This window comes from Juglans microcarpa x Juglans regia, chromosome 5D, assembly GCF_004785595.1.
Source record: "Juglans microcarpa x Juglans regia isolate MS1-56 chromosome 5D, Jm3101_v1.0, whole genome shotgun sequence".
Classification (NCBI taxonomy): Eukaryota; Viridiplantae; Streptophyta; class Magnoliopsida; order Fagales; family Juglandaceae; genus Juglans; species Juglans microcarpa x Juglans regia.
Genome location: NC_054602.1, coordinates 4862915 through 4882610, shown reverse-complemented (window position 1 = coordinate 4882610; position 19696 = coordinate 4862915). Strand labels below are relative to the sequence as shown.

The following is a 19696-nucleotide window of genomic DNA, read 5'->3' as shown; positions in this document are numbered from 1 at the left end:
AAAGCATCCATCCACCACCGCACAACCCATCTCAACGGCAAACAGATGCAGCGACGGGGTCACGATGGAGGCGGCTAGGGACCTAGGGTTTCTGCTTCTGCCGCAGCGCAGAGAGAGAGAGAGAGAGAGAGAGAGGTGAGTCAGAGGGGTTTACCGGAATAACGACCTAAAGTCGACGGCGACAGAGATGCAGCATCGACGACAGGGTCACGATGGCGGCGACTAGGGACCTAGGGTTTCTGCTCGGCAGTGCAACGAGAGAGAGAGCGAGAGACTAGAGAGAGAGAGAGAAGTGAGTTGAAGTGAGCCCGGGAGGTGGGGGTTTAATCAACGTGTTTTTTTTTTAAAGGACCACCCGGTATCCAGGTCCATAACCCATACCCGGACCGTGTTGGTCTGGGTTTTGCAATTCGGGTTTTGGATCCGTTATGATTTGGACCGGAATTCGGTTTTTTGGGTTCCGGACTGGGCCGGGAAAAAATCCAGTCCTGATGAACAGTGCTAAAGATTCATTTTGGCATGAAATAGTTATTTTGGCAAAAAATAACTAACCACAAATAAGCAGTTTCTTGTAGTCTATAAATCTTGGTGATAATTACACGAAGATTAACATGATTAAAATCACATCTTTCATTGGTTTAAGCTTTCAAAATAATTAGTCATTTTATAGATTTATCACCCAGGAATAGGAAGGAAATGATGACAATAATTTTTTTTTTTTTTTTATGTTCCTCCTTTAAGAAAAAAGTATATATATATATATATATATATATAATATGACTTGTGCATGATTATCATGGCATTACTAATGATCCCCGGAGTACTGCCATTTGATCCAGTACCCGAGGAAGAAGACATCAAATGGCCGGCAATCAATAATCAATAAATAATTCGGACGTAAATAAAGCTTGACCCACATTTGATATCCTACCAATAATATTAAGCCAATTGCGTGTCTGGTATAAAAGCACTACCTATTAACCAATACTATCTTACATTGAATTTTTTGTAGAATTCCTTTTTCAAGTCCCGAGCCCTCAACCTCACATGCACTACTCATCATCATCTACTTGTTTGTTTAATGCATGATCCAATCTATGCATTTATATATTGGGTTGAGAAATAAATCGAAAATATTCTGAATTCAATGATTCTGATAAATCCCCTGCACTAATTCTTCTCCGACCATATCTACAGACTTCAGTTATTTTCAAGGATTTATAGCCATCAATTTCGGCATATAATGATCCTCTATATTATCACAAATCGATTTTACTCATTTTTACACGGATTTTAAATATCTTTCAAATACTCTCTTTTGAAATAAATAAATAAATAATTTTATTGTCACAAAAAGATTTTCATTACAGTAAACTCACATGATTTCATCTTGTCGGTTAAATCCATTTTATAATAATTATAATTTTTATAATATAATATATTATATCAAATCACATCGTTTAATTTTATAAATTTTGTTTTATTCAAAATATTTCTCTAAATAAATAATATATATAATCTACCCATTGAGAGCTAGACAAGATTAAATTATATAATAGAAGAGAATTATGAGGCAGTGCACCCGTAAGCGTGAGGTCATGGAGGAATCAACCCGCCAACTGGAAAAGAGACAAAAAGAGCCCTTTAATTAACTAAACTGACGCGTTTGACAATGACTACAACAAGTCAAAGAACACCTCACCCATATGTGGTCTCCACTGAACCATACATAGATTCTTAGGTCAACAACCTCTCCCCAAAAGAAAATAATTTACATATAATATTTTGTATAATATATTATATAATAATATATTAAATAAAAAATATTTTTATAAAATATCTTATAAAAATAATATAATTTGATAAAAATATACATTATTTAACACATTGTATATTATATAAAATATTATGAATATATTAATACTCATACGAAAAACCCAATTGGGCAGTCATGGTCTAACACTGCGGGCGACAACACGATATTATTACTCCTGATGGAAATTGCGGGACTGTTGACCGTTGATTCTCAATAAATGCCGATCTTGACGGAGGAGGAATAGTAGGTAGGTCGTGAATTTTTTTTTTTTTTTTTTTTTAATTCGAGTTAGGTCATGAAGTTGGATACGTGGTAAGGCTTTAAAAAAGAAAAGTCAGAAATCATGATGATGAGATGACGTGGCAGAGGTTAAAGTAGCAGTCAGACAAGGGGAAAAGGACAAGACTGTACCATCAAGTACAGCCCACCACCTTTGACTTGTTCCCCAAACAATGACTCATAATCTCGCTGTTTGCATCCGCCCATGCTGAATGAAATCATGATTTTAATTATCAACAGAGTTCCAGTAATAATAATAAATTTCAAATTTTTTTATAAGAACTAATATATCTTATTAAAAAAAATCCCAAAAAATTAATATTTAAAAAAATATATTTTGATCTTTTAAGGAAGCCAAAGCCATGCACCTAGTAAATTGTTTTGATTTGGTGAAATTTTGAGAGGAATTGATCATGGTGGTGGTAATGCTTGAGAACTTAGTCCATTTCTATTCAGATTTCGCTAGATGTCAATTAATACGATCAGGCTCAAATGTCAGATGGATGATCTGGATATGTAATTGACATTTGACAAAATTATATTTTGATTGTTAATGCACCAAAGAGTTGATGGAAATCATGTTGCCCTGTCCTCAACTCATTTGTGGACTCTAATTAAGATACCCAAATCACCAGCTTCCAAGTGATAATATTAGATCTAGCGAAGTAGATATTTGCCAAACTATAAATTCCAAATACCTTTAGATGTAAGTACTGAGATGATGATCTTAAATATAAATTATTAGAGAATTCTCCATGATATATAGAATACTTCCAAATCCTAGCTAGGAAATGATCTTAATGCCATCGTGCATCTAATATAAATGGGCTTCAAAATCTTACTAGTTGGGAAAAAAAAATATAAATTATTCTACCAAAAATTCATGATGACAGTTTAGAAACTTGCAGGGTTAAGTTTCATTTAGAAGATCATGATATATATGACTGATATTTCAGGAAATAATTAACGTTGAGACCAAAAACTAAAAGAGCTCACGAGTTTTGATTAATTGACAAAATTTGTGCTATTGTTTTTTTTTTTTTTTTTTGGTATGTTCTTCATCATGTTTAGCAGTAGGAATTAAGCATATGTTTCCATAAGCATCTAGACGCCACGCCAGCTTGGTTCATTTTTTAACTAAAAAGGAGTGGAAAATTGGAAATCTCTATAAGTTCATGCATTCAACTCTTGCACAATATTCATCTTTATCAAGTTTTGACTCAAGTATTCAGAGCCTCAGCTTTCGCCTCTATCAATAGCCAATTAAGTAATCATGAACTAATTAAGTTCCGGAAACTTAGGTTAATTTGGATGATGAAATGAGATAGTTTTAAATAAGTTAAATAAAATATTATTTTTTAATGTTATTATTGTGTTGAGATTTAAAAAGGTTAAAGTGTTTATTATATTTTATGTGAAAATTTTAAAAAATTATAATGATAAAATGAGATGTGATTATTTCTATATACAAACCAACATTTAATCAAATTTTTTTTTTTTTGAGAGAGCAGTCTTCAGTCTTCGTTTATAGTAATTAAATTGAACTCCGTAAAGATGGATATGGTATTAAATATTATTATTATTTTTTTCTCTATATTTATGAATTCTGAGTGCGGAGGATAACTGTACCCATCAATCTAGAAGTTAAAGATTTTTTCTTAATTGGGTCCAATAATTAAGATGCCTTAATGGTCATTTTTTTCCTAAGTCAAGTACGGAATAATCTTCTTTTCTTAATTTAGGAATGCTTACGTGATGGCTTCTGTCATGCATCTTGCCCCCAAACCATGGGTTTCTTGTTCTGCCATTATTCGATCCATGAGCGGTCTGACAGCTACCCCAGTTTACTGTCCATATTTCACGGGAGCCTCCCGCCCTTCTTTTCACCGTCTTTGTCAGCGTTTGTCAAGACTCATCTCTCAGCTGGGAAAAACTTCATTTCTTGATATAAATATATATATATATATATCATGTATATATGATTGTAGGCGTACTGTTTCTTTTTATGATCAGCTTTTGATCAGGAAGCAGTTTCCATTTCCAGGCCATTTTTCCGGACTCCGGGCAGTACCTGACATAACATGGGAAAGGGGAAGAGAGTGGGGAGATCAAGCTTGTACGTACGAGGAGAAAAACATGTATAAAATGATCATAAATATTTAACGTTTTCATGCTAATTATAATAATATGTGATCATCTTTTGTTGCCACGCACACTGCGTATGCGGTCGTCTCACCTCACATTCAAAGTTCAAACCGATGTCTCTTCTTGGGTAGCAGTCAATGAATAGTCATTTGATGAAGTGACTGAGTTCACTGCTCACGTAAATGTCGACAAGCAGTAGTAGTCATGTAATGGCTGCTTTCACGAAACACGAATGATAATATTGAATCCACCAATTATACACAAATGCATGCAGCATGCTATTGATCTGATCTGAAATTTGTGCAACCCAACAGAACCAATACACGTGACCCTCTTTAAATTCATATCTCATCCTCATACATCGATCGATTTAAGGCCAATGAATATATTCCATAGATGAAATGAAAGTCCTCGTGCCCCATCGATTAGGTTTAATGGGATTTAAGCTATTGTACATGACATATATCTGTTCAGAAAATACCTCTCGTTAATTAATTCAAACCGATATATTCTTAAAAAAGTAAATTTCAAGCCACTTTTGCAATAGTATTTTTTACCATTAAGTGAAAATTTTGTTCCAGTACTACTTGAAGGGTTAAAAATATGTAATGATAATAATAATAATAACAATAATTAACATTATTGACGCCATCATTTAAGGAAACTCTACTATGAAAAGCAAGACCAAAGTCATCCACTCTCTCACCGAACGCAACATAGGGCTGATTTTTTTTAATTAAGCTTTTTGACTTCAATAAACACTTTGAACCTTTAATTTAATATAAGTTATATGCATATAGATTAAATTATTTTTAGTTAAAGTAACCAATGATCGATGCATATCACACCATAACTATATTTTATTTATTGATAGATAATACGATTAATTTACTAGGTAACTTGCACTATAAAATAACTAGTTCAATTGGCTAAATGATTTTTTAATCTCCACAAGGATGTGCAAATCGGTTTATAATTAAGCCATTACACCTACCATCTAGCAAACAGGTCAAGTCAAAAAAAGTAACCTATCTTATTTGCTTGCTCAAACATCTTCCGATCATCATGTGGTAGCTAGCGCGCTGTTGTAATTAGTCCATTAATGACCCAAGAAATGGCCAAAAAGAAGATTACTTTTTTTTTTTCTCGGAAAATGACTCAAATTCTTCCGGAATGCAGAACCTTGAATTTCTCTCTCAAAAATTTAAATGCGTCGATGATTTGCAGTGAAAATAAAAGAAGCCAAAAGCCCACATTAATTATTGGGAGGAAAAATAGCTAGTGCACATAAATTTTGGAATAAACAAGAGTCATCCATATTGATATTCCCATATCACCAGTACACCACTGACAACAAGGAGCTAGAAACTATGCGCAACAGAAACCAGAGCTATCCAAAACATGATCTCCCCAATATTTATAAACAGATCCACCCCCATTATGCTACATTACCAGTACTCCTGGGTCCCAAAGATAAAAAAGAGACATTAAAGGAACATATTCATATCTGATGAACCCAAAAAAAAAACAAAGAAAAAAATTTAATCCTGGAAGTTTCACATAACTTTCCACGACTCTAAAGTTGGAAAGCTCGGAAAAGTCATGTCGAAATCTAAGCCAGCAACACCGCCACCATCAGCTAATCCCATATTTGGCCCGAAAGAGAGTTGGCCAGCACCGGAAACCCCAGTTACGGCTCCAGCAGCCGAGTTGGGTCGCATCGCCTGCTGCTGGTGATGATCCAGCAAAAAAGCTGACGTATCGAGGGTCGGTAAGCATCCCGGACCCGGCAACCGGCTGCCGGGTCTCTGAGGTTCTGGTTTGAGGATCGGCACCACTGGCATCTGCGAGTTTCCGAGTCTTGCGCCGGTCACCTGCTGTACCATCTGACGGAAGTTGGCCGGATCCGCCGTGATGAAGGTCGTCTGGGACCGCTTCGAAGCGCGAGACTTCCGTTTCGAAACCTTTCCCGCCGGCGCCGCCGGAATCGAGTTACGCTGGCGTTTCTGGGGGACCACCGTTTCTGGTTCGGAGCCACCAGAGAGACTTGAGACGGTAGGGGTGGTGGGCGCCGTGTCGGGCTTGATGAGGTTGAGCAAGGGAGAGATGGTATCGGTCTGCAGGAAGTCCAAGTTAGCACCGCAGAAAGATTTCTGGAGAGCCTTGGTGAGGGAGTCGTTGTCGCGAGAAAAAGCTTCGGATATCCACGAATCCGCGAAGGCCGGACGGAAGGCCCAAGGTTCGATACTTGCCAAGTTCTCAGACGACGCCATAACAATAAATAGTCCTTGCGTTTACTAGGCCACGGGGTTAGTGTTCCTCTCTATGAGTAGAAGCAGAGCTCGAAAAGAGGAGGCTTTAAGAAACGCTCAAAGCATTTTCCAAATGGCCAATCCGATTCGCATATACGGCATGTGGGTTGTGAGGAAGAAGGAAGGAATAGATAAGGCGGTGGAGAAAGTTCTTAAGAGGATTGATTTGGGGTGGTGTCGAGGGGAAGGAAATGAGAGGGAAGGAGAGTTGAGTCGGGGGGAGGGGAATAAATAGGGCGGTGAGTGGGGGAAGAAACCGCGTTGTTTTGTGAGGGACACGCGTCAGCTTTCCCGTACGGCTCTAAACCATAGCTACGAGTGAAGCTGCACGATGATTGCTTACTTCCCTTCCGATGGAATATTACCAAATCAAACACTGTATATATTATTTTAACAAAATAAATTATTAATTAAAATGCTGTCTTTTGATGACATGAAATTCAAAATATATTTATATTTAGATAATTATAAATTTTCAGAAAATATCCAAAAGGATGAAAAATGATAAGAACGCCCATGATGTAAGCTGGGTTAAATACAAATTCTTCTTAAAAAAATAAAATAAAGTAGTACGTAATAATGTTAAAGTAACCATGGTTAGTATATGGGGGAGTGACTGTTGGGAATAGTTAACGGTGCGTTCGTTTTACTAGTAGTAGCAGAGACCAGAGAAGTAAGAATGCTGCTAAGGAGAGAGAGAGAGAGAGTTTAGAGTCTTGACGGACGGTCAAGCCGCGTCCTTGGGCCTTCTCATCTGACGCGTTAAGCTCGCTTCCCAATCCCCTCCTCTCTCAATTATTTATCTCCTTTTCTTTTTTGATTTCAAAATCCCCCCCTCTCGTCATTTTCAAAATCTGCGCCGTTACCGTTTGCACGCTATAATTTTAATTTTCAAGTAAAAATTGGAGAGCTGTGTTTGCATATTTTGCTTTATAATTTTAAGAATGAGGTATGAGTACTTCATTTGCAAAAGGATGTTACGATTTTCATGTTCCTAGAAAATTCATAATATTCGATACTTATCATCCATAACCATAATATTCCCTGTCCTGCGCAAGCACAACGTCTCGTCTACAAATTTTGACCTTAAAACTGCTTGTCAGTCACGGGTAGTGTGGGGCTGCTGATATTTAAAAAAATCATCTAAAAATATATATATTAATATTATAAAATATCCATACACTGCAGATCACATGATGCCGAGTTTTGAGATGCGACGTTGGAAGCGCGTGGGCTCCATCTCCTTTTAATTTCTTAATGAGGTTGCTCTTCTGCTCCTGTCTGTACTGTAATAATAATAATGGCAGCACGAACTCCGATCCATCCCCATTTTTCCCCCCTTCTCTGTACATATACGCGAGTGTGTCACGTTAAGAACGACAGACACCAGGTGAATTTGGCATGCTGGTGAAAATTAAATTTATATTCTTAGAAAAAAATATATAAATGTAGATCATTTAATTGTTAATAAGAATATTATATTATATATACTAAGAACGTACAGAAATATTGCAAGGGAAACTATGAACAGAATCGATTAAAGGGGTTGGGTTTAATGCAACGTGGCTCAAGGGGTAGCAACTCTCACAATAAAAAGGATACCCCATGCATTCATTCACTCATCGTCAAACGGACAAATATGGGTTAGGTAACATTGGAGTTGACATGTCTCCTCTTATGTTCCTCGTAAATGCCACCATCTCCTACGTTCGCCAACGGTCGGTAGGTGCCCTTCTTTCCTCCCATGCTTCTTTCTCCGATTTATGAAAAAGCTTTTCATTTATTCTTCTTTTCTTTTCCTTAAAATTATATATATGAAAAGTCTAATACGCTAAGTTTTATAAACGAAAACGGTAACATACACAAAAATATATATATATAAAATAAATTCATATAATTTTATGAAATTCTATAGATCTACTTTATAATCTGACGTATCACATCAAAACACATCAATTTATAAATTTATTTTTGTGTCTAAAATATTTCTCTTTATAAATATTGTCTAGTCGTTGTTTATAAGCTATCGAAACTCCACAAAGGGCATATTTTTGAATAAATCACCTCAACTTGAGCTATATATGTATTATATATGCGTCTTTTCGAGCTATGTATTATGCAATATTTCTAAACAAGTAGCGAGCTAGGGATATATATATATACATGTATATCTTATACTATAAAAGTGGCTATCCTTAAGTGAACAGAAATTAATAGTAACTTTTGTTTGATACTTTATTTTCTATTTCTGCCCCTATGTAACTAGTTATTATTACAGTTTTGTCCTGACGCTTGTATTTTACTTTCTGCTTTTGCTATTCTGTGAGTTATCTCTATTACAATTTTGCCCTTAGTTATGTGTTATTTGATTTTTTTTTTTGTTCCGTTGATACCCTCTGTTTGACTCAGTATTATTACATTTTTACCCCTAATTGATGAACAATGTTTCTTCGAACAACATTTTTTTTTCCAATTTTGCCTCGTGTTTTCTCAAGAAATTTCCTTTCCTTTTGTGTTTTTTCTTCATTTCACAAACTTATCTCTTTGCTTTCTAATTTTGTCTCTCATGCGATGTCGCCTCTTTCATGGATTAGTCTGAAAGTTCTGTCTCAGTCTCCTGCCAAAAAAAATTATTCACAATTTTTGGCTCTAGTTTGTCTTACATCAATCCCCATCTTTTTTTTATAAGAGCTTTCTTAGCAGAAATCTAGGCAATGCCAACATACATAGGTTGTATATAAGATAATCAACTCTCAAACAAATGAAACAACACTTAAATCGAATTGGATAACCAATTAACCCAAAAAAATTTAAAATTCTATCTCACTAAAGATTTGTAGAACAAACAAGAGGGTGGGAAGATCTGAGAGATCAACAACAGAAACCATATCAGTGGGCTATAACCGTAGGCATCTTACATCATTTCTATTGAGAGTACACACTATTTTGTATAATTTTCAGATAGATGGGACAGAAAAAGATGTCATTCGTTTGATTTTCAGATGGACCAGAAAACCATTAAAGACTAATAGACTAATAGAAAATGTAAACTTTTTTCAGAAATAATAGAAAAAATGCAAACTTTCCAAATTTCTCATTTTTGGTGTTCGGTCCGAAACACCTCCTCCCAAACATCCAACCCAAGACGCACAATTTTTTCGAAGATTTCTTCATATAGCTTAGATCTAAAAACATAAAGAGAAAGAGAAGAAAATGGATAAAATTGTGTGGAGAAAAAAGTGGGAGAGCATCTAAATGAAAATGCTTACTCTAGGTTGTTGCGAAGTCGTTGGCGACGATAGAGGATGCAATGAGCTTTCGTGGTGGAGAGAGAGGGGGAACTTGAGCTTGAAGACATAGACAGTGGTGACTTACAAAGGGAAGAAAGAGTTTCGATGTGGGACGGGAAGAAGGGGAAGGATAGAGAGAGAGGGAAAGTAAAAAAGAAGAAAAACATTGGTTTGCAACTATCCACACCTCCTGTCTTCGACCTATGAAGTAAGAAAAATGTTTGGGGTACCCATATTGGATCGAGCATTTATACCGATTAATTTTTTGTGTTTGTTTTGTTTTAAATAATTATTAAGTAAGTATTTTTTAATGATATTGTAATTTAAAAAAAAAAATGTTTAAAAGTACAAAAAAATTAGGAAAAATAAAAGTTCATTTGGCCTTATCGATCAGATGTCTCGAGCTACATGACTCATGAAGTAATGATCAAAGTTTAGAAGGATACAACATCGAAAGTTAACAATTTTATAATATTAATTTTAATAAAAAATTTATTTATCATACCCTACATCACACACCACATCTCTTTTAGTTTTGTTTCCTTTTTCTCATAACAAGTATATATGATGTGTAGATGATGAATAAAACAACTCAATTAGTTTAACAAGAGTAAAATAAGATAAAAATAAAATAAAATCATTTTTTGAAACTATATTGTTTTTGCGTTCTAAAATTTAAAGAGTCATACTTGAAAAACATGCTTGGTTGATTAACACTACAAATATCCCATTTAGTTTGGACTTTTAAAATATTTGAAAGATTTTCAAACACATCTTAATTTAAAAGTCATCTGCTAGATTTAAAATAAATACTTGAGATAGCAATATTTTTCTCCAAGATTTTTTAAATTCTAAACTTATTTCATGTAATAACATTTGCCGTATTTGTAAAAAACATTGCGACACATGCTATATATAATTTCATGTATATATTTCCCTCAAACTATAACAAAACCGTTTCGTTAACTTAAAAAAACTTTTACCTTATATATGTTGTTCCCAATTTGTCTTTCTTTTCAATACATGTTATGAGTTGATGATGTTTTATTATTTTAAAAAAATATTAGTTTTTACATTTTTTTTTAGATAAATTATTACTATAATCTGTTTATGTGAAAAGATCTTACTTTTTAATATGTCACGTACCACCCTTACCAGTGTGTGTATATATATATCATCCATATGGTGCTAGTAGGTGTGTTATGCATGCTCATGAGAAAGTTTGAGAAAAAAGTAAATAATTTTTCAAGAATCTTATAAGTAATTGATAACAACATGACATATTTTGAGTTGGAGCTAGCACGTGAGTGGACTGGTGACTTGACTGAGTCATATATGATCAGTATTATAATTGTATTGATTATGATCTGGTCAAGCTGCATTGACACATTATATATATCATATCCAAGTTTACTTGGTTTTCTCTGCTTCTTTATTTTTCTCACTTCCTTTTCATAGTGTTGGAAAAATAGTAGTTAATTGCACGACCTGATCTTTGTGGTCATGGTGTACTAATCAAATTTCTCCGTGGAAGTGTATGGACGTATATTAATAGAGCAATGTTACGTACAGTCTTCATTTGAGGACTGCAATATAAATCTAGATAATTTTATCTTTAAAATTTTTTAAAATTATAAAAATATCTCTTCTAAAATGATGCTATCTCTCATTTAATAAATCAAGGGTCTGCACATACAATCCTTAAGTGAGGATTGTAAATAGAATTTTTCACATTAATATTGGTCCAATCTTCATAGTAAAAGGCCAAGTAATTAAGTACATTAATGAAGATCGAATAACTATTCATTATTCATTTACTTGAGATATTGAAAATTGATGAGATGCTTGCCAAGAATCCCATGTAGTACAGTTCCCAAAGGTGTTCTTGATTTTTTTTTTTTTTAAAAGATGAAAATTATATAAATAAATAAATTAGAAAAGGCTGAAAAGAGTGAAACTTGTTGGAGATTATACCCAATCAAATAGGAAGAGCAAAGTGGGAAGCAATATTGGAAGATAGAGGAGAAGACTGAAGAGGATAATTGTAATTGGAATTAGATTGGAGTGTTGGAGAGGCAAGGAAAGGTCATCACATTCTAGAAGAAATTTTGAAATGAAATTTGAAAGGGAAAGGGTAAGAATACGCCAGCGGTGACGCAAAGGACTAACGTGGCATGACGAAGAGGTGACGCGGAGTGATATGGGCGTTAAATATATATATAATTTTGTTTTATTAAAAAAAAAAAAAAAAAAAATCAGGAGTACAGATAGGGTTTGACTTGACATCCGATGCTTACACCGAAAGCTCTGCATTTTTATTTTTTATTTTTTATTCCCCAGTTCTTGCTCCCCAAGTTAATATTCTACACAGCTATAATAATAATAATAATAATAATATATTTATTATTATTATTATTATACACCTCTTTGGCTTCGGTACCGTCGGCTCAGCTCTTTGGCTGGCTCCGCTAGCTGCAGTATCTATAACGGCGTTTGCAGCATGTCAGACTGAGCTTCGATCTAGTACTCACTCCTTTTCGATTTTACCTTGTGCTGAACCCCTCTTACTTTTTGTAATTGAAAACCACATGATTGCATATCAAATTATTGAACCAATTTTATCACTCAAACATTTAAAAAATAATAAATAAATATATGGATTATATTGTATGATGTTGGGTCTATAACGCTAATAAATAGTATTTAATGTATTAAAACTTATATTTTATGTCTATCTCTCTCTCAATTTGAAAATGAAAAGAAATCACAATCTCAAAATCATAGAGAGAAGATTGACCGATAATATTAAAAATGACCATTTCATTCATAAGAAAAGCTTGTAATTTTTTGACCGGCAGATTACAATATTCCATGGCTGATGGTACGTACATGCACCATCATTAGAAATTTAATATTATTTAATATTTTCAAGTATTCAACAAATTAATTGTCTTAAACAATATCCCACTATCATTAGAAATATAATTAAAGACTAGAAGCCCATCTAGAATCCTTAGCTTGTTTTATATTAGCACCAAACATATATCCCAATATAAATATATTTATATCTATATATATATGAATGATAGTTGTAGTTGTGAGTGAATAAACGTCTCGCAATCACTTTAAAAAAAATAAAAAAATATGGGATATACATTTAAAAAATTAATTTTTTTAATAATAGACCCTACTCTTTTTCAAAACGACTGTATAATATTTATGCACTCTACAATTATATGTAACATTGCTCATATATATATTCCGGTTGCAAATGAAATAAAAATAAGATCAAATCCATGTGAGAATTACCGACTTGTTTTATATTCCCAATATATATATATAAAACTTCTGGTATCGATCTTTATATATTCAAGTTCAAAGGATATATCTTTTTTTTAAAAAAAAAAAGTTCAAAGGATATATATTGTACACACATGCATAAATATATAGCTAGTTTCGATTTTACCCAATAGAATAGCCATTTTCATCCGTTAATATTGCATTATTATTCAATATTAAAAGCTTGTATCCCTCATGATAATTCACTTATTTTTTTTGATGTAATTATGAAGAGAAACGAAATGAAAAAAAAAAAAAAATTCTATTATGATCAGTCATGTCATTGGTATATCTTTTTTTAAGAGCCTCATTAGCTAGGTATATATGCTAGCTAGCTAGCCTACAACTTTTGAGAATTTGACATATTCAATGCATGAATCACTCCATATGTACCATACCATCAATCAATGAAAAAAACAATATTTAAATTTCAACCATCGATTACCGAAATGAAGATCAACCCTAGATTTTTGTGGGTCACGCATTGACTTCCCAATAGCAATATTGAAACAAATTAACAAATGAAAAAAGTTAATTACTATCAATAAAATTTTAACTTTTTGTTTAGCTTCTGGATTCGATCATATTTAAATTTTAATTTTTTTTTCAAACGTATAGAAAATTTAATTACTATCAATAAAATTGTATATTTTTTAATATTTAAAAAAATGAAGTAACGCGGTCGAAATTAGAAAAAAATAATGTATTGAGGTTTTAATAGGTGACCTAGCTATATATAGGTGTAGGGACTCCCTGATCAAGTACTCCCACCGCATACTCATGATACACATGCATTAGGACCACGTACTACATACGTCTTCTGGGATGACCTGTCTTTTTCCTTTGATTGATCGAGGAAGCTCATGTGATAATGAAACTCATGGAACGATCCCTCTCTAGCTAGCTCAGTCTGCCTTACCCAAACAAGAGTTGACATGGTACGTAGAGTTAGAACACGTCCGCGCGCGCCCTCTTCAGTTCTCGGTAACAAATTAACCTTAACCTACCAACCGTCCAGATCTTTGTATACTTGTCAATTTTAAATGCCCAAACATGATTGTTTACCAAGAAAGTTAATTGAAAAGGTTGTTCTAATTTATAAGTCACCATGATTATTATTATTATTATTATTATTATTACTAGTAAGCTCTTTACTGCATGGGAGTACTGTACGTACGTACGTTGATGATCGTTATAAGCCACTTAAATTGATACCTATGTGTTATGTTATTTACCATAAAATAATGAATATTTTATATTTTTATTTCACTTGAAGCGGATCAGATCGAGGCGATCTTTGTGATATATATTCATATATATATATATATATATATATATATATATATATATGGAGATAACATTAAAACTAATGAATAATTTTGAGTTAAGAAAATCATGATCGTCAAACTCAAATAAGATAGTGGAATTAGTTTCCAATATTCTTATATATGAAACCAATATTGCAAACTAATATAAATTAAGGATTATTGACCGAAGTCTCAAATTAGAATTATCATGAGTACGTCAAACCCAGTACTGATCCCCACATGAGATGATGGCCTTGCATGCATGCATGACTTGCGCGCGGCCTTGGGCATGATGACCAAAAAGCTTTGGCAATTTCTATATATGCCGACAGTAAGGGTACGCATAGATACCTCACCTGTGGCCTGTGGGACGTTTGGTGTGTTGTGTACTTCATTGGAATGACTTTTCCAGGAGCAGTTTGGCCACACATTTTTGTTTTTGTTTTTTAAGTTGCTTGTTTGTGTTGCTGGCTCTCTTTCTTTCATCCATCGTTGATAAATTAAATACCAGGACGTACCACCGGCAACATTCAATTCTGAGAATGACATATATACTGTATACATGGGTAGTCAATTTAAGTTTTGGTCAACCCCGCCCCACATCCATCTTTATTTTTTTTTTTTTTCTTATTTTTGTGCAGAAATGGTTATAAGCAATTAATAATTGCTAGTAGACTCGTTATTAATACTTTCGTTAATAAGACCTAACTTAGGAGATCGATCACGTTGTTTGGCTCTCTCTCTCTCTCTCTCTCTCAGAAATTGGACTCCATATATGCATGTTTGGTGGCGACACTTATAAAATGTTGATGTTGCGTGATTGATGAATGGGTTAAATTGGATGACACAGATCGATCGAAGAGATTCCAAGATAAGCTTGCCATCTAAAACAAAATAAAGCCGCGCGCGTGGACACGGTCATGGAAAAAGGAAGGGTAGCTAGCTGGAAGGTTCTTTGCATGGATGCAATTGGTTCCTGGTTTTTCACTTTAATATCACAAAAGATGAAGATCATACGAAATTAAAAGAATAAAAATGATAATATTAATAATAATAATTAGTCAGTCATGTTTAAAAAGCAGATGATGAAAATATTCTGGATAAAAAGTTGATGCCAAAGAGATCATCAGACAGGACATTGGATTTGCTTACGTTCAATACAAGAAAAGTATATCTATCTCGTAATTAAAAAAATTACACGTGGATAAAGTGGATGGGGGAAGGGAAAAGACGAGGGGATCCAAAAAAGAGGATGTCACAGCAGCTTCCACTCGTCTCATTCCTTTCTTTTAGATTATTTCTGAAAATTGCATGGGGTACTGCTGTCTTCTCTTTTCGGTGCAAATTAAAGTTCCTTAATATATAGTCCCTTCAGATCCCAAGGATATAAGCCTGAAAGTGTATTCTTCAAGAGTTTTAAAAAGCATATTGTACGTACGTCTTCAAATTAGTGATGAATCTCTACTAAACTAATTAATCAAACGGCCCACGGTGATCAGGATACGTTCGTGTTGAGACTTGAGAGCTTTCAACAAAATAGAAACACAAGTAAATTCACAATTATTATTGTTTTTATACAAGGAGGCGGGGCTTTCGAACCCAGGTTCTCTAGACTATATTTATATATCATCATACTATCAGGCTCTTGGTAAATTCGCCATTATTTAAAGCCAACAGAAGAGGAAAATAATTGGAATGAGACTATACATACATATATATATATATATATATATTTTTTTTTTTAAGGAAATTTTTTGAGAAATATCAGCTCTAGTAGACCCAATATTGGTACGCACCTAAGATTAACTATGCATGAGTGGTGCCATTGACCATATATATATATAAGACCATTCATTGGCTTCGAATGAAAGGAATGAGATAGGTCTAATCGTGACTCCTAAAATAGAGAAATGTTGTTCATTACAAGAATTTTCACATCCCTAGCTAGCTAATCATACTAGTTGATGTGCTACTTACATGATTAATGTTATTTTATTCAACATAAAATGTAACACGTCAACGAATATGACTAGAGAGTAGGAGATGATCATAAACTAAGGTATTGGTGCATAGATTGGGCTTTCCAATTCATAATCAAAACTCTCAACATGACTAATTTGGTCCTTGGAGGCTTTGGGCTCAAGCTATCCATTGATATATGTAGATAAGGTATGCTAGCTAAGAGATAGCACTGATCTTGATCTTAAACTTCAAATTTCAGGAATAATAAACTGTGAAGTATAAAGGACCTGACCCTCAAGTCAAGTCTGCTAGAATCCGTCCACAAAATGTTTTGATTTCAAATATAATGATGAAAATTGAATTAATAGAATCAAAGACATGAGGAAAATAGATGTATTTTAGAATACCTCATCTCAATATTAGTCTCTCTCTCTCTCTCTCTCCCACCAGCTCTCGAACCCACGACTTGGATCTTGCGTGATATAATACATTAGATTATAAATAAATTTTTATTGTAAAGTAAATTTGACATATTATATTAAGTTTAAGTAATTTGTAAATTTATTTTTGTAAGATATTTTTATAAAACTAGCACTTATTTAAACTCTCAATGCTCTATGAGCAAACATTATTGCAGTTATATCCTTTGTTTAAATTGGGCTAAGGCCTAAGACCAATTAAGATTTTCATTTGATAAAACTTACCCCCATTGGTTTGCAGATTGGACCTCTCTAATTGAGTTAAACCCAGGCCCGATTGAGATTTTTTCAGTCTCGACTCTCTTTCCATGTGCAAGTGGGCCCAGTTTGGAACGAACAAGACATTATTGATATGAAATAATGATACTCTTTTACGACAATGATTTGACTGTTTATCCCAATTTCAGAAAATTATTTTTTATATATTAAAAAAAAAAAAAACCCAATTAGAGTCGACCTAGGGACTTCCTCAACTTCGTCTCTCTCTCTCTCCCTCTCTCTCGCTCGCTCTTCGCAGGAGACTTTCGATCCACTCATTCCTCTTGAAAGGTACGACCCAACACAGTCTCTGAAATTCTTTAAATTAATTTTTCAAATGAGATAATTGTGTAGTTTCTGATTCATATTCTGCTTGGTAGGTAGCTGAGAAATTTAGAGCATCCGATATTTGGGTCTTCCGTCGGTTGGAAACCTATAAATGACCAAAATTGTAATCCATTTAAGCTTTATTCTACCCTGGGTTTTGATTGAGGTCAACGTTCTATGATTTTGAAACCAGAAATGATACGGACAATGCTTTGGTTATTCTTATTTTATTTTCTTTGATTTTCCACTGTTTTCTCTGCAACAAACGAAGGGTAAATTTTCTCTATGTTGAAGTGCTGGATTAGATCTGTCACATTAAGTAACTGTTTCTGTTCATATGTAGAATTTAATCATATTTTCCAGGATGGATCTGGAGTTAATTTTTTTTGTTGACCTAGAAAAACTTAACAAATAAAGCTTAGAATTCGGAAAATTCCTACTTCCCCTTTCTTTCAATCCCGTTGGAGATTGCCTTCTGGTGCTTCTGTTCGGGATATTCTGTGCTTTTATACTTTCTGTGGTGTATTGGAATGCTTAAGTTGAACATTTCTACTGTGTGCCACATAGTGTTTTTCAGGTGGAATCTCATTGAGTATTGGGATGTGCCGTGAATGGTGCCACAACTGATAGTAACTAGATTTGCACTTGATGAAGCTCTGTTGTTATTTGTTTACTGTCATCTTTGATTGGTGACAATGACAGTCATTCTCTTTGATGGCTATGAACACTTCCAATATTCACTTTTGGTCCTATTAGTGGAGATGATGCTTTGATATTATAATTCAGCAGTCTTGTTGATTTGTTTTTTTTTACTCCCTACTTTTTTCAAAGGCTTAGGTGATATCTAATTTATATTGCAAACTTAGACAGCATGTTCCAATAAGAGTTAAAAATATTGAGGAGTTGCAGGGACGAGTCTTGGATTTATTTTTCAAGAATTTGCCAGGGGAGAGGGAGAGAAAAGGATGTCAAATGGAAGAAACAGCCATTGGTGCTACCGTTGCAATCGACCAGTTCGACTGCGAGGACGAGATGCAGTTTGCCCTGGCTGTAATGGAGGATTTATTCAAGAACTTGATGATATGGTGCACATCAGCCCATTTGATTTCTTTGGACTGGACGTTGATGAAGATCACGACAGGAGGTCAGGATTTATGGAGGCTTTCTCAGCCTTTATGAGGCATCGATTGGCAGACAGAAGCCATAGCCATGACATCAGAGCTAGATCAGATTCAGTTCCGGAACATGCTCCTGGTTTTGGTCCTCTGCTGATCTTTGGAGGCCAAATTCCTTTTAGGTTGTCTGGAAATGGTGGGATTGAAGCTATTTTGAATGGGACCCCTGGGATTGGTCTTACACGGGGTAATGCTGGTGATTATTTTATAGGTCCAGGACTGGAAGAGCTGTTTGAACAACTTTCAGCTAACGATCGGCGAGGCCCTCCCCCAGCATCTAGATCCTCAATTGATGCGATGCCAACCATTAAGATTGCTCAGAGGCATCTTCGTTCTGATTCACACTGTCCTGTCTGCAAAGATAAATTCGAGCTGGGGTCCGAAGCAAGGCAAATGCCATGTAATCATATGTATCACTCAGACTGCATTATCCCATGGCTAGTCCAGCACAACTCATGCCCTGTGTGCCGCCAAGAACTGCCACCACAAGGAATAAATATTGGCCGCAGCTCAAGTAGTCGAAGTAGAAGTAGCAGTTATGGTAGTAATGCCAATGGAAGGGAGAATAGTGGCAGGGATAATACAGGAAGACGGAATCTATTCTCCAATCTGTGGCCATTCCGTTCGTCTCATTCTAGCTCTAACCATAATAATGGAACTGCTGGAAGCAGCTCTCCAACCATTCATGAGAACAACCAGCATACGGGTTATTCAGGTTGGCCTTTTGACTAAAGTTCAGAACGTGGTTTTGTATTTATTGCCATTGTCATAAAGATTAGTGGACTGGAGTGTGTTGCTTGATAGTGAATGGTGGTCTTTTCTGTTTTGTTATTTGCTGCCTTTTATGTAAATGACTCTACTTTTGGGTGAATTACCTATGCTGCTTCTATGTCTATGCCTTTTAATTGTTCATTACTGTTAGTCTAATGTTGACCCGTGAGCATTACAACTGGAGCAATCTAAAATTTTGTCAATCCCCAGCCATCCTTGTTAATTATGGTTACATT

At 34.5% G+C, this 19696-nt stretch overlaps 2 protein-coding genes across 3 annotated transcripts; one reads left to right on the top strand and one right to left on the bottom strand.

Moving 5' to 3' along the window:
- Nucleotides 1-5532: 5532 nt before the first annotated feature.
- On the bottom strand, nt 5533-6788 carry LOC121264294 (calmodulin-binding protein 25-like). Its single transcript, XM_041167413.1, has one exon. The coding sequence runs from the start codon at nt 6511-6513 to the stop codon at nt 5797-5799; it is 717 nt and encodes a 238-aa protein (XP_041023347.1). The 5' UTR covers nt 6514-6788; the 3' UTR covers nt 5533-5796.
- Nucleotides 6789-17328: 10540 nt separating this feature from the next.
- Nucleotides 17329-19582, top strand: LOC121264292 (probable E3 ubiquitin-protein ligase RHC1A). 2 transcript variants are annotated; one of them, XM_041167411.1, is made up of 2 exons: nt 17329-17478; nt 18461-19582. In XM_041167411.1, the coding sequence occupies exon 2, from the start codon at nt 18480-18482 to the stop codon at nt 19419-19421; it is 942 nt and encodes a 313-aa protein (XP_041023345.1). In that variant the 5' UTR covers nt 17329-17478; nt 18461-18479; the 3' UTR covers nt 19422-19582. The 2 variants fall into 2 exon arrangements, with proteins under 2 accessions (XP_041023345.1, XP_041023344.1); XM_041167410.1 differs by having other exon boundaries at nt 17341-17478; nt 18424-19582.
- Nucleotides 19583-19696: the final 114 nt, after the last annotated feature.